The 10,892-nt window shown below is 32.0% G+C and overlaps 2 protein-coding genes across 2 annotated transcripts; one reads left to right on the top strand and one right to left on the bottom strand.

Moving 5' to 3' along the window:
- Positions 1-312: 312 nt before the first annotated feature.
- Positions 313-3,035, top strand: LOC101512095 (uncharacterized). The gene is made up of 4 exons (XM_004504522.4): positions 313-594; positions 694-1,089; positions 1,843-2,257; positions 2,376-3,035. The coding sequence occupies exons 1-4, from the start codon at positions 390-392 to the stop codon at positions 2,575-2,577; spliced, it is 1,218 nt and encodes a 405-aa protein (XP_004504579.1). The 5' UTR covers positions 313-389; the 3' UTR covers positions 2,578-3,035.
- Positions 3,036-3,352: 317 nt separating this feature from the next.
- LOC101511782 (L-Ala-D/L-amino acid epimerase) lies at positions 3,353-7,171 on the bottom strand. Its single transcript, XM_004504521.4, has 6 exons — positions 6,495-7,171; positions 5,108-5,218; positions 4,781-4,997; positions 4,309-4,642; positions 4,003-4,064; positions 3,353-3,861 (listed from the first exon to the last, which is right to left on the bottom strand). The coding sequence occupies exons 1-6, from the start codon at positions 7,011-7,013 to the stop codon at positions 3,788-3,790; spliced, it is 1,317 nt and encodes a 438-aa protein (XP_004504578.1). The 5' UTR covers positions 7,014-7,171; the 3' UTR covers positions 3,353-3,787.
- Between the last annotated feature and the right edge of the window lie 3,721 nt (positions 7,172-10,892).

Here is a 10,892-nt window from a genome sequence, read left to right as displayed (position 1 = left end):
ACATTTCTCTTTATCAATTAACGTTTTTTGTAACGTTCACGTGAAGTTAAAGATCAAAAATAATTTTTTTAATATTATAAAGAAGAAATACAAACAATTTTTTTTTACAGAAAATAAAACTAATAATATTATATTTATATAAATTAAAAATATATTTAAACTATTATATTTTTGCAACAAAACCAAATAACCAAATTGTTTTAGTGAGCTAGTAATAATAAAAACTTTTTTTACCGGAAGTTAAAAGGTTAAGAGCTGAACTGTAAAACGGTAATAATGAAACGTAAAGACGAAACCAAAGAAGTGAAGTAAGGGACGAGACATACACTAACACAGAAACTTGAAACCCTAAAGTGAGAAAACTGATAGAGAGAGAAAGAGAGGCAACCATGAGACGTTCTCTGTTGAGAAATGTTTCTCTCTACACTCGCAATCTTCTCCATCACAACTCTTCTCCCACCAACTCGGCTCCGATTCAATTCGCCGTTTCAACTCGCTCTCGATTCAGACTCTTCTCCTCCGATGATAAACCCGATCCACTTCCAACCACCAAAGACCCCGTCCCTCTTGACATCGAAGACGTCGACAACAAAGGTTTCTCTTCTTTTCCAAACAAACGCATTTCAATTCGTATATTATATACACAGCGCGAACTACGAACCTGAAATTTTTGAATTTGTTGTGTTTTTTCAGAGCTGAAATTGCGGATTGATAAATACTTGAAAGGCGACGAGCAAGTGCTGCCGTCGATCATGGAGGCAATTTTGAAGAGGAAGTTATCGGGGAACCACGAAGATACCGATGACGAGTTGATGGATGAACTCGCAATGCAACCTATCGATGATGTGGATGATAGAGATTTTGAATCGGATTTCGAGGACATGCACGAAACCGATGAAGAGATTGATGATTTGTATAATGCTAGGGACATTGTGATGAAGAGAATGGCAAAAGATGAGTATTTCAATATGGATGATAAGAAGTGGGATGACATTGTTGAAGATGGTGTTAAACATGGTTTTATTAGGGATACAAAGGAGTGTGAGGAGATTCTTGAGGATATGCTTAACTGGGACAAACTCCTCCCAGGTACATACTAGTACTACACGCACCATTGTTCACATAATCATCATTATTTATTTATATTTGAAATTGGTTCTGGTTGGTTCTGCTGATTGTGAAAGCTAAGTAAATTTAGGGAAATATAGGGTGCATCTGGATTTGGGTAAATAGTATAATTAAGTGCTTATCAAGTAAGAGAGAAAACAAACATGCTTAATCTGTCTTCTTTTTATAAGTTATAAACTGTTTTCATTAGCTATTTTTGGGAGGTTATTGAAACATCATAATATATTTCTGTAAGCTCTTCCAAACACTTGAGCAAGTGTCTATAACGCACTCATAAATTCATAATTTTCGTGATTGGTTTGTCATCCTTTGTAATGCCGTTGTTAGTTAGCATATAAAATTTGTGTTATTTGATTATTAATTATTATCGATCGATATCCTGTGGTGTAGGAATTAGTAATTAAAAGTTAGAGGATAATATTAGGGAATGTATTGCTTTTAATCTGTGGTACTGGTTGTAGTTTATAGTTGCTTTTAAGAATTTTCCTGGTCATGAATTGTCTGTCAATCTGCTTTTTAAGGAATACGTCTAATTTCAATGTGCAAGACTGTTGTTAAGGGTTTGATACATGTGCTTGACATTTATTGCATGTTCCAACCTCACCATGGAATTTGTGTTCTATGGATATGATGTTTTTGAATTGATTTGTAGTCACTACCTTGCAGTTTGTGTAATCTGTTTGATGATTTTCTTTGCTTTTGCATCTTATCTAGACGACATAAAACAGAAAGTGGAAACAAAATTTAACGAGCTAGGGGATATTTGTGAAAGAGGGGAACTTGATCCTGAAGCTGCTTATGAACAGTTTAAGAAGTTTGAGGATGAAATTGTGAATGAATATTTGAAAACAATGGAAAAAGAAGATGCACTACAGCCTGTTGATACTTCTGTGCCAGACAAGAAAAAGGATTCCGATGATCCGCCTGGTGAAGGCCCAATTCTCCGGTGGCAAACTCGGGTAGTATTTGCTCCTGGTGGAGATGCTTGGCATCCCAAAAACAGGAAAGTGAAACTATCTGTAACTGTGAAGGAGCTTGGACTTTCAAAATACCAATTTCGACGTCTCAGAGAATTGGTTGGAAAACGTTATCATCCAGGGAGAGATGAGCTTACAATTACTAGTGAGAGGTAACATGCTATATAAACAAAAGTTGATTTATGTATTATTCGAGTTTATAAAACATAGGTCTGAAAACCTTGAGGTAGCCACATTTGCATTTAAAATTGTCTTTTCCATATTTTGAAGGTTTGAACATCGTGAAGAAAACAGAAAGGACTGCTTGAGGACTCTTCTCTCACTCATTGAGGAAGCCGGGAAAGCTAATAAACTAGTAGACGATGCCCGAACGTCATATGTGAAAGGGAGACTCCGAGGCAACCCAGCTTTCATGGAAAGGCTGCGTGCTAAGTCCATTAGATTGCGAGAATCCAATCAAGTTCCTGCTTGAGGTTTTAAGGTTTGACGGAGGAATTTTGGAACATTTCACCTGCCTACATTCGTTATTGCTCCCAGATTTGTATTTTCTTTTATGATTTTTATCTTTATCTTTTTTAGTTTAGTTTTTAAAAAATATTTAGCTGCAACATGGGTTTCTAGTTGCAGAAACAACTCTCCATACTGGGGTAAGGCCATGGATTTTTTATCCTCGCCCCCAAAATGATAGGAGATTTGCAAAGGGCCAATCTTTAGTCATATCTTTCATATTTAGTGCTTGGCGTTGCTGAAGGTTTTTTTTTTCCTTTCACTTTTGCCCAGTTGTTTATGCTGGCTGACTTTTAGACGATTTTTGGAGTGTTACTTGTCTTTTTCACCAATAATATCATTTAATGTACATAAGTGATGTTAACTGCAATGCTGATTACTGGCAGTTAGAAGATTGTTAATCCTTGAGCATTTTCTTGGTTAGTTGATCTGTTATTTTTTGAACCGCACAATGATTATCTGATGCTCAATGTGTGTTTTTTTAACTGGTGAATGAAGAACTAATTGTTTATTGTTATTCATAAGGTCTGTTTAAATAAAAGGTATCAACGGGTCTTTCTCCCCAAGTTTTGTTTTATGGGGAAATAAATAATGGCTAACATTGATCTGGTCCTTTGGGTAATATTAATGGCTAAGATCGACTCGATCCTTTAGGAATCTCAAACATGAAAACATTTTTGTGTGTTTTTAGTTAATATATTCATTTAATGATAAAAAAAAGAAGCTTGAAGCTGAAGAAAGACTACATAAAACAGTCTCTTTCATAAAGGAGTGTTACTAAAAAAATTCTTGGAAGTTTTCCACGCAAATGTTATAAACAACACCTACGGCATAAACAAACATTGCGAGCGCTTCAATTTTCCTCAACTGGATGTCTCTGTGTATGTCTCATCTTAACCGCACCAGACAACAAGTTTTACCGTTTCAGATGTCATACAATGGGGAGCAAACTGACCCTTGCAAGGCCTGCCCAGTCTCTTACATGTTGCTTTCTCAAATCTTGCCTATGATTATACTAGTAAATGTTTTTCTTGGAGCTTAAATTTCTCCCCAACATTATATTATCCTAAGTGAAGAAATGACTGTACTTTGCACCCAAATACAATTTGAGACAAGTTCCCACCTCTCGTTTATTAAAGTTGGGTTCTATTGTGCAAGAAGATCGTTATAACTTGCTAAGCAAGATTGTCCCAATGAAGGAATCCACCATGTCCCCTAGCATTTGTGAACTTATAAGCGGCACCTGAAACTGTTCAATTAAATACCTTAGTTTCATCAGATTGCTAAGACATCAATCTAACCAATCTTTTCATGAAAAAATCTGTAACAGGCTCAACATTTTTTTGTTGTCAACACAGGCTCAACATATATGGGTCTTAGAGTAAAATACCTTCATAGCCTTCAAGAACTGGATCTTCTGATAGCAGAAGTGGTGTGTCTAGGTCAATAAACCTACAAAACAGTTTGCAATATTTAGATGATTTAATAAATTAAACTGTATACAGAAGGAAAATAATATGAAACAGCAAAAACTGAGAAAAAAGGCTCAAACTTTTCAAATACAATAATAATACGGGAGAAACTTTTCCACCCCAAAAGCACTTCAAACTTTTTCCCGTTTAGAGGTGTATTTCTGGAATCCAATGCAGTTTTTAAAAATGCAAGACCGGAAAAATTAGGCCCTAAAAATACTTACTTAAAACATCCAAGGCCAGCAGCAAGATGACCAGCAAATCCCATAGCTAGTCTTGTCTCAACCATACCACCAATCATCAAATCTAATCCTGCTGCTCTTGCTTTTTCAATAATATCCATTGCACCTATAACTCCAACTTTTGCAAGCTTAATGTTAATCACATCTACAAGATTCCCTTCTACTATTCTGTAAACATCAACTATACTTCTGCAGCTTTCATCAGCTGCAACAGACACTCCATACCTTTCTCTTGCTATGTTACTCACATATCCAAGACCATCCCAATCATCTCTATGAACTGGTTGCTCAAATAAAATAGGGGTCAACCCTATTTCTGTAATAATACAAAACAAACAAAGTTACTAACCGGATCGCCTAAAATAATCCGATAAAGGTGCATGGCATGTGTGCATTTTCTAGTGTGGCGATGACAATTATTTGGATCAAATAATTCAATTATGTAGCTTTTAACCATGTAATTTCTCGAGAACTTCCACTGCTTCCTCAGAGTTATACCCCTCATTAGCGTCGAGAATAAACTGACATTCAGGGTGGACAAGACGTATAGCTCGAAGCACTTCTATATCTGAATTCAGATTCTTGCCCACTTTCAGTTTTAAAGTCTTAAATCCTTCTTTATAGTACTTTGAAGCCAATTCAGCTGCTTCAGCCGAAGAAACTATTGGGATCTGCATATATAATAAGTTAGCATAAACATGTTTTTCATAAAAATAATGCTTTCACTTTTGTACAAGTTCTATTCATCATAACCATTTCTGATAGTATATAAGATCTTAACTGTTATATCAGTGGTTATGGTATTTGAAGCACCGCCAAAAAGCCTCCACAGTGGTACACGAATACTATTTGCGACGGCATCAATCACTGCCATCTCCACTCCAGCTCTAACCTGCAATGTTGGATTGAGCCCATAAGAAAAAAAAGAAAAAAGAAAATACTAAAAACTCAAGATAGTTTCCTGCTATAATTGTACAACTTTATTCGTGTATTAGCTAGTTTTTCTTACAAGAGAAGTCAAGCAAAAATATCAAGAGCTAACATGAATTTTTATTGAATCCTTTTAAGTTTAAAAACCAATATCTACTGCAAAATTTCAAGTTTCTTCTAAATCAAAAAGCAGCAACTAATTTCATAAGTAGTACTTTAAAAGTGTGAAGATCAAATTTTGTTAGGTAGATTGAAAGTGAAATTTCCATAAAAACAAACAATAGATTTCACAAGCTTGTAATCTCATGAAAACCAATTCAATAGAATCTGAAATATGTTACAACAATAAAATCATACTAGTTCCTTACAATTGAGTTTATCAAATTATCGTTCCTTTTTTTAAATCATTTGACTCTGAATAACATTGATGGAAAGCTTGGTATAATTTGTTGGAGATGTAGCATGTGTGACTAGGAGTTCATAGTTTTGAGCAAACATAATCTTCATTGCTAATTTAGAAAGAGATTTTGCAGACATATATATCTTGTTTTATTAAGGTAAATATTCTCTTATTCATTTTACTATGACGATCTTTAATTTCAACCAAGCTGAAATGGAAGAGTACATAAAACTAGTTATAGAACCAAGCAACGCACGGAAATAAATTCGTTTAACATACATACATTCAATACAGTTTATAATTTTTGTATCCATATACAAAGTGGTAATGATGTGATATAATATATCTCAACATTATCATAATCCTTGGCACAGTTCTGGTCTCTCAGATCAACCTTTAATAGAGATATCACCATCATCATTAGAAAGAAAGCATTATCTTTCCTTCTTTTATCTGAATTATCTTGATCTTAATTACAAAACAGAACAAGCTAACAATTTCTAAACAAACAAGGATGCAGCAAAAGAAATTCTCAAACTCAACCAACGATAAGAACCAAAGCACGGAGCATAGGGAAAAGTCAAGCATTATTACAAAATAGAAAGCTAAATTTAAGATTTAAAATTTTCTCAAAACTTGTAATTAACTATCCTTTCCTGTTCTTAGTTACCAAATTGAGAATTACAGTTACAGCTGTAATAAAGGGCCATGTAAATTTCAAAAGTACAAGAAATGAGTGACAGAAGTAACAAATTATCAGAATCATTAAATTGAGAATAACAAACAACACAATAACAACTTAAAAAGGTTAAAAGAAAGATCAAAATATCACACTCACTGAAGCAAATTGATGCCCTGGAAGAATATCACCAATCTCCTTCAACACAGAACCCAATGTAAGTGCAGGACAGTTGAGCAAAAAGGCACATGCCTCAGAAGCTTTAACCATAGCTGTATTTTGATCCTCTGCAGTAACAAAAGGCAAAATTGGTGCCTCACCCCACCCAACAGCACCATTACTCAATTCAACTCTAATTGCAACGTTCTCTACTTTATCCAATCTAGAAGAGGCAATAGTAAAAGGGGCAATTAAAGGAACATTCAATGGTCTATTCTCTGCTCTATGAACATCAACAGTGAAGGTTTCTAATAAAGTCTTGAAACCATAGGCAATTGGCTTTGCTTTTGATGTAGCAGAAGAAGCCATGATTGTGGGAAAAGGACAAGACTTTCTGGTGAATCGGTTTGTGAAAGTGATGGAATTGGAGTTGTTGGTGAAAAGGGTAGGTGAAGATAGGAGCAAAGTGTGTGATAGTGGCGATTTCATCATATGCAATTGCAACCCAGTTGAATCCATTCGCACTTTTGTGATTGGGTTGTAATTGTAATTTCTGATTTAGGAAGAAGAAATCTATGTTAAGAATTGTCTTTATATATTAATTATATTATTGAATCCAAAGGAAAGCATCGTGTTTCAAACCTTCTATGTATGTTTGTCTTTTTCTTTCTAACGTTGTATGTATTATCATGTTACATGCGTGACTACGACTAGCAATACATCTAAGACACTATTTGTAATGAACACTTTCTAAATTTTGAAATTAAAATGGATTATTTTAAATTATGTAGGCCCTAAAATTAGTGTGAAATATTGTTTTTGACGAGGCATAATTTGACAATGAAATATATTGTATACAATGAAATTTACTCTAAGAACGACCCTTTGCATACTAAATAGCCACATTACAACCAAAAAAATAATACTAAATTGCCACGGAGCAACCTATTATTATAAAAAATATTAATCCAAATACATAAAAAAGTTTATATAATCAGATATATTATGGTTAAATATGTTTTTATTTTTTATAAATATATAATATTTTATCATTAGTTTTTTTTTTATAATTATTTTTAAATACAGTAGTTACTCAAATAGAGCATAAGTCTAATAATATAAATTAGGTTAAATTACATTCGTGATCCCTTAACTTAATTTCAGGTAACGTTTTAGTCCTTTATCTTTTTTTTTTTCCCGACTTGGTCCTTTATTTTAATTTTAAGTGACAATTTGATATTTTATGTTTTAAAATTTCAACAATGATATCCTTTTTTATACAAAAATTCAAAAAAAAATTCAATCAAAACTCATAAATTTAATTATATTCTTCAATATAATACAAATTTCATCAATTTCCTAACGCAAATCTTCAAATAAACTCATATTTTCATACTTTATTTGATATTTTTAGGAATAAAGGACTAAATCGAGAAAAAAAAAATAAAGGACTAAAACGTTACCTGAAATTAAGTTAAATGACTACAAATGTAATTTAGCCTATAAATTAATTAGATATATAATATCTCCTCTCAAACTAGAATATGTTTATTATACGTTATGCATGAAAAATATCAAGAAATAAATATCGGAAAAAAGACATTGGCTAAAAAGAATATAAATCACAAAAAATTTATCTACTAAATTAAATTTTAAATGCCAAAAATTCATCTGTTAAAATAATTTTAAACACCAAAACTTTATCGGTTAAATAATATAAATTTTGTGATTGATTATCCGTACTATGAGAATATAAGTTAATATAGTCAATTAAACTAACTTTTTTTTAAAGAAGAATATGACCAATTTTTTCGAGGGCACTTTTCTTTGTTTGAAACTCGAAAGATCAAATGTAATTTTTGTATCAAGATTTTAGTCTTTGATTTATTTTTTTTTGGAGATCCTTCGTTGAAAAGTATTTTTTTTATCAACTAACTATAGCTTCTAGTTTCTGATCATGAGTTATTGTTAACAAAGATTCCTTTCTAATCTTGTACAGCATGTTTAGTGCACGTCTTCAAGATCTTCACGAGTATTTTGATTTCAACATCAAGAAGCTTCTTCTTCTTCTCATGGTGTTATATGTACTCTTATTTTATTTTTTTGTCTATGAACTTTATGTTTTCCAAATAACATAATCATTTGTATATAATGTTGAAAATGAAGAAGATTTGCATGATGGGGCTAGAAATAAAATTGCAAGATGAAGACGATTGCCATAGACATGAAAATCAAAACAAAAAATCTAAAACTTTAGAATCTTGATAGAAAAATATAAATAATTCAATGAATTTTTAATGAAACTTTTCTCAAGAATTTTTTTAGAAAATGTAATAGAATAATTATTTATATGATACTATATTACTATTTTAAGTAAAAATCATAGTCAAGAGAAAACTAAAGTTTTATATATGGAATAATAAAAGAATTGAGAGAATGAATTACATGAAGTAATTTACTTGCATAAACTTATATAACAAATTAAATAAATAACTAAATAATATAAAATAATAACTAGTGAAACTAATTAACAAATCATCTAACTAATATTAAGTCTAACAATGCAAATTAACTAGATATCTAATAGAAGCTACAAACTTTCTTTGTGAAATAATAAAATATTAGTAGTAATAATATGACTTAAATATCTATTTGATAGCTTAATTATTTTAAAGGTTGAATTTGGTACCCATAAAATTAGTGAAATTGGTTCTTCAACTTATGATTGTTAATGCACGTGGGTAATTTATGTTAATGTGACACTATCATCTTGATATTAATTATCATCAATTTGTAATATACTTTTATAAATAAATATTAATAATTAGTAAATAAATTATTATTTGAAAAAAGCGCTGTAAAAGAGCCTTTTAAAAATTTAACTATATTAAATTGTATTGTCAAGTCTTGCAGTAATAAAGAAGCCTTTTAGAGCCTTTTAAAAATTTAACTAAAGAAGCCTTTTAGAGCGCTTATGTGTGAAAGCGCTGTAAAAGGCATTCATATAACATAATAACACACGGAGGTCTTTTACAGCGCTTTCTGGGGAGAAGCACTGTGAAAGAGCCTTTTAAAAATTTAACTAAAGAAGCCTTTTAGAGCGCTTTACGCTGTAAAAGGCTTATAAAAAGCGCTGTAAAAGTGTTACGTATATATAACAGTTACCTCTTCAGTTTCCTCTTCATTACGTAAACTTCACTATCATGTCAACCTTCATTTCTTCTCTTCTTTTGCAAACCCTATCATCCCGTCCTTTACGAACCTTATTTCCACGATCATCTCCTTCATTTCGAACCTTATTTCCATCCAAGATCATCTCTCCCATTTCACACAATATATTTTCATTGAAATACGTAACCCTCATTACGTATTTCTTCAATATCCTATTTCTTTGAACCATATTTCTGTGAACTTTCTGCGTTCCCTCTTTTCTTTAGATTTCATCTTTCTTCGAACCATTATTCAGGTATTGATGTTATAAATTTTTTGTAATCATTAAAATGCATGTTGAGCTTTTTTAAGATATACTGATACATGTTGAGTTTGTTTATAATAATGCATGATGCATGTTGAGCTTGTTGATGTTATACTAAAGTGCATGTTGAACTTGTTGTAGTTAAATGGATACAAACAAAGATTTAGAAGTTCAAAATGAAGAAGTTGGCACCTCTAAGACTTACGAAAAAGAAGTCAAACGTGGTGCAACTATCATGCAGAAAGTCATTAAAGCAAGGAGTAATGGCATTAAATTTGAGGTATACTATATATACTCTGTTTGATGTGTGTTTTTTTATCTTTTTTAGGGTTTAGGGCATGTACTTACTATATGAGTTTATTAGGTTGGCTGGAACGAGAGTGGTCAGCCAGTTGACCCCAACAGCTCCATGTTTGTAAGCTACATTGGGGCTGTTGTTCGTCAAAATGTCCCAATAACAATAGACAACTGGAGAGATAAGGCGTTGAAGGATGCCAAAGATATCATCTGGAATGACATTCAAGTAAATATTTTGATCTACTCTTTTGTCATTTATAATGTTTTTTCTGTAAAATACATTACTTATGATTGTTTTCATTGCAGACCACTTTTGTTCTTGATGAGGAACGAAAGTCATATGTTTTGAGAGTTGCTGGGAAAATCCATCGTGGATTTAGATCCCATCTCTCAAATTTCTATCTAAAAGATAGAGAAGGAAACACAAATGCTGAACCTCCAAAGATATATCAACATTATATATCAAAGGATGAATGGAGTGCATTTGTTTCCAAACGTTCTGACCCGGCGTTTGTCGTAAGTGATTAATTTATTAGCATTTGTGTTTTATTATTCATATTCGTAGCGTATTTTAAATTTTTACACAATTGCTATTTTTTTTTATATAGAATATTAGTAAGGCAAAT

This window comes from Cicer arietinum, chromosome 6, assembly GCF_000331145.2.
Source record: "Cicer arietinum cultivar CDC Frontier isolate Library 1 chromosome 6, Cicar.CDCFrontier_v2.0, whole genome shotgun sequence".
In the NCBI taxonomy this organism is placed as follows: domain Eukaryota; kingdom Viridiplantae; phylum Streptophyta; class Magnoliopsida; order Fabales; family Fabaceae; genus Cicer; species Cicer arietinum.
Note: the sequence above shows the minus strand (reverse complement) of the source record. Positions and strands in the feature narration are given on the sequence as shown.

What these genes read in the sequence shown, in the direction of transcription:
- LOC101512095 (XM_004504522.4), top strand. Translation starts at nt 390, where the DNA reads ATGAGACGTTCTCTGTTGAGAAATGTTTCTCTCTACACTCGCAATCTT. An exon ending in CGAAGACGTCGACAACAAAG is followed by an intron (nt 595 to 693) that starts GTTTCTCTTCTT and finishes GTGTTTTTTCAG; the next exon opens with AGCTGAAATTGCGGATTGAT. An exon ending in CTTACAATTACTAGTGAGAG is followed by an intron (nt 2,258 to 2,375) that starts GTAACATGCTAT and finishes CATATTTTGAAG; the next exon opens with GTTTGAACATCGTGAAGAAA.
- LOC101511782 (XM_004504521.4), bottom strand. Translation starts at nt 7,013, where the DNA reads ATGGATTCAACTGGGTTGCAATTGCATATGATGAAATCGCCACTATCA. An exon ending in CCATAACCACTGATATAACA is followed by an intron (nt 4,998 to 5,107) that starts GTTAAGATCTTA and finishes TTATATATGCAG; the next exon opens with ATCCCAATAGTTTCTTCGGC. An exon ending in AGTTCTCGAGAAATTACATG is followed by an intron (nt 4,643 to 4,780) that starts GTTAAAAGCTAC and finishes GTATTATTACAG; the next exon opens with AAATAGGGTTGACCCCTATT.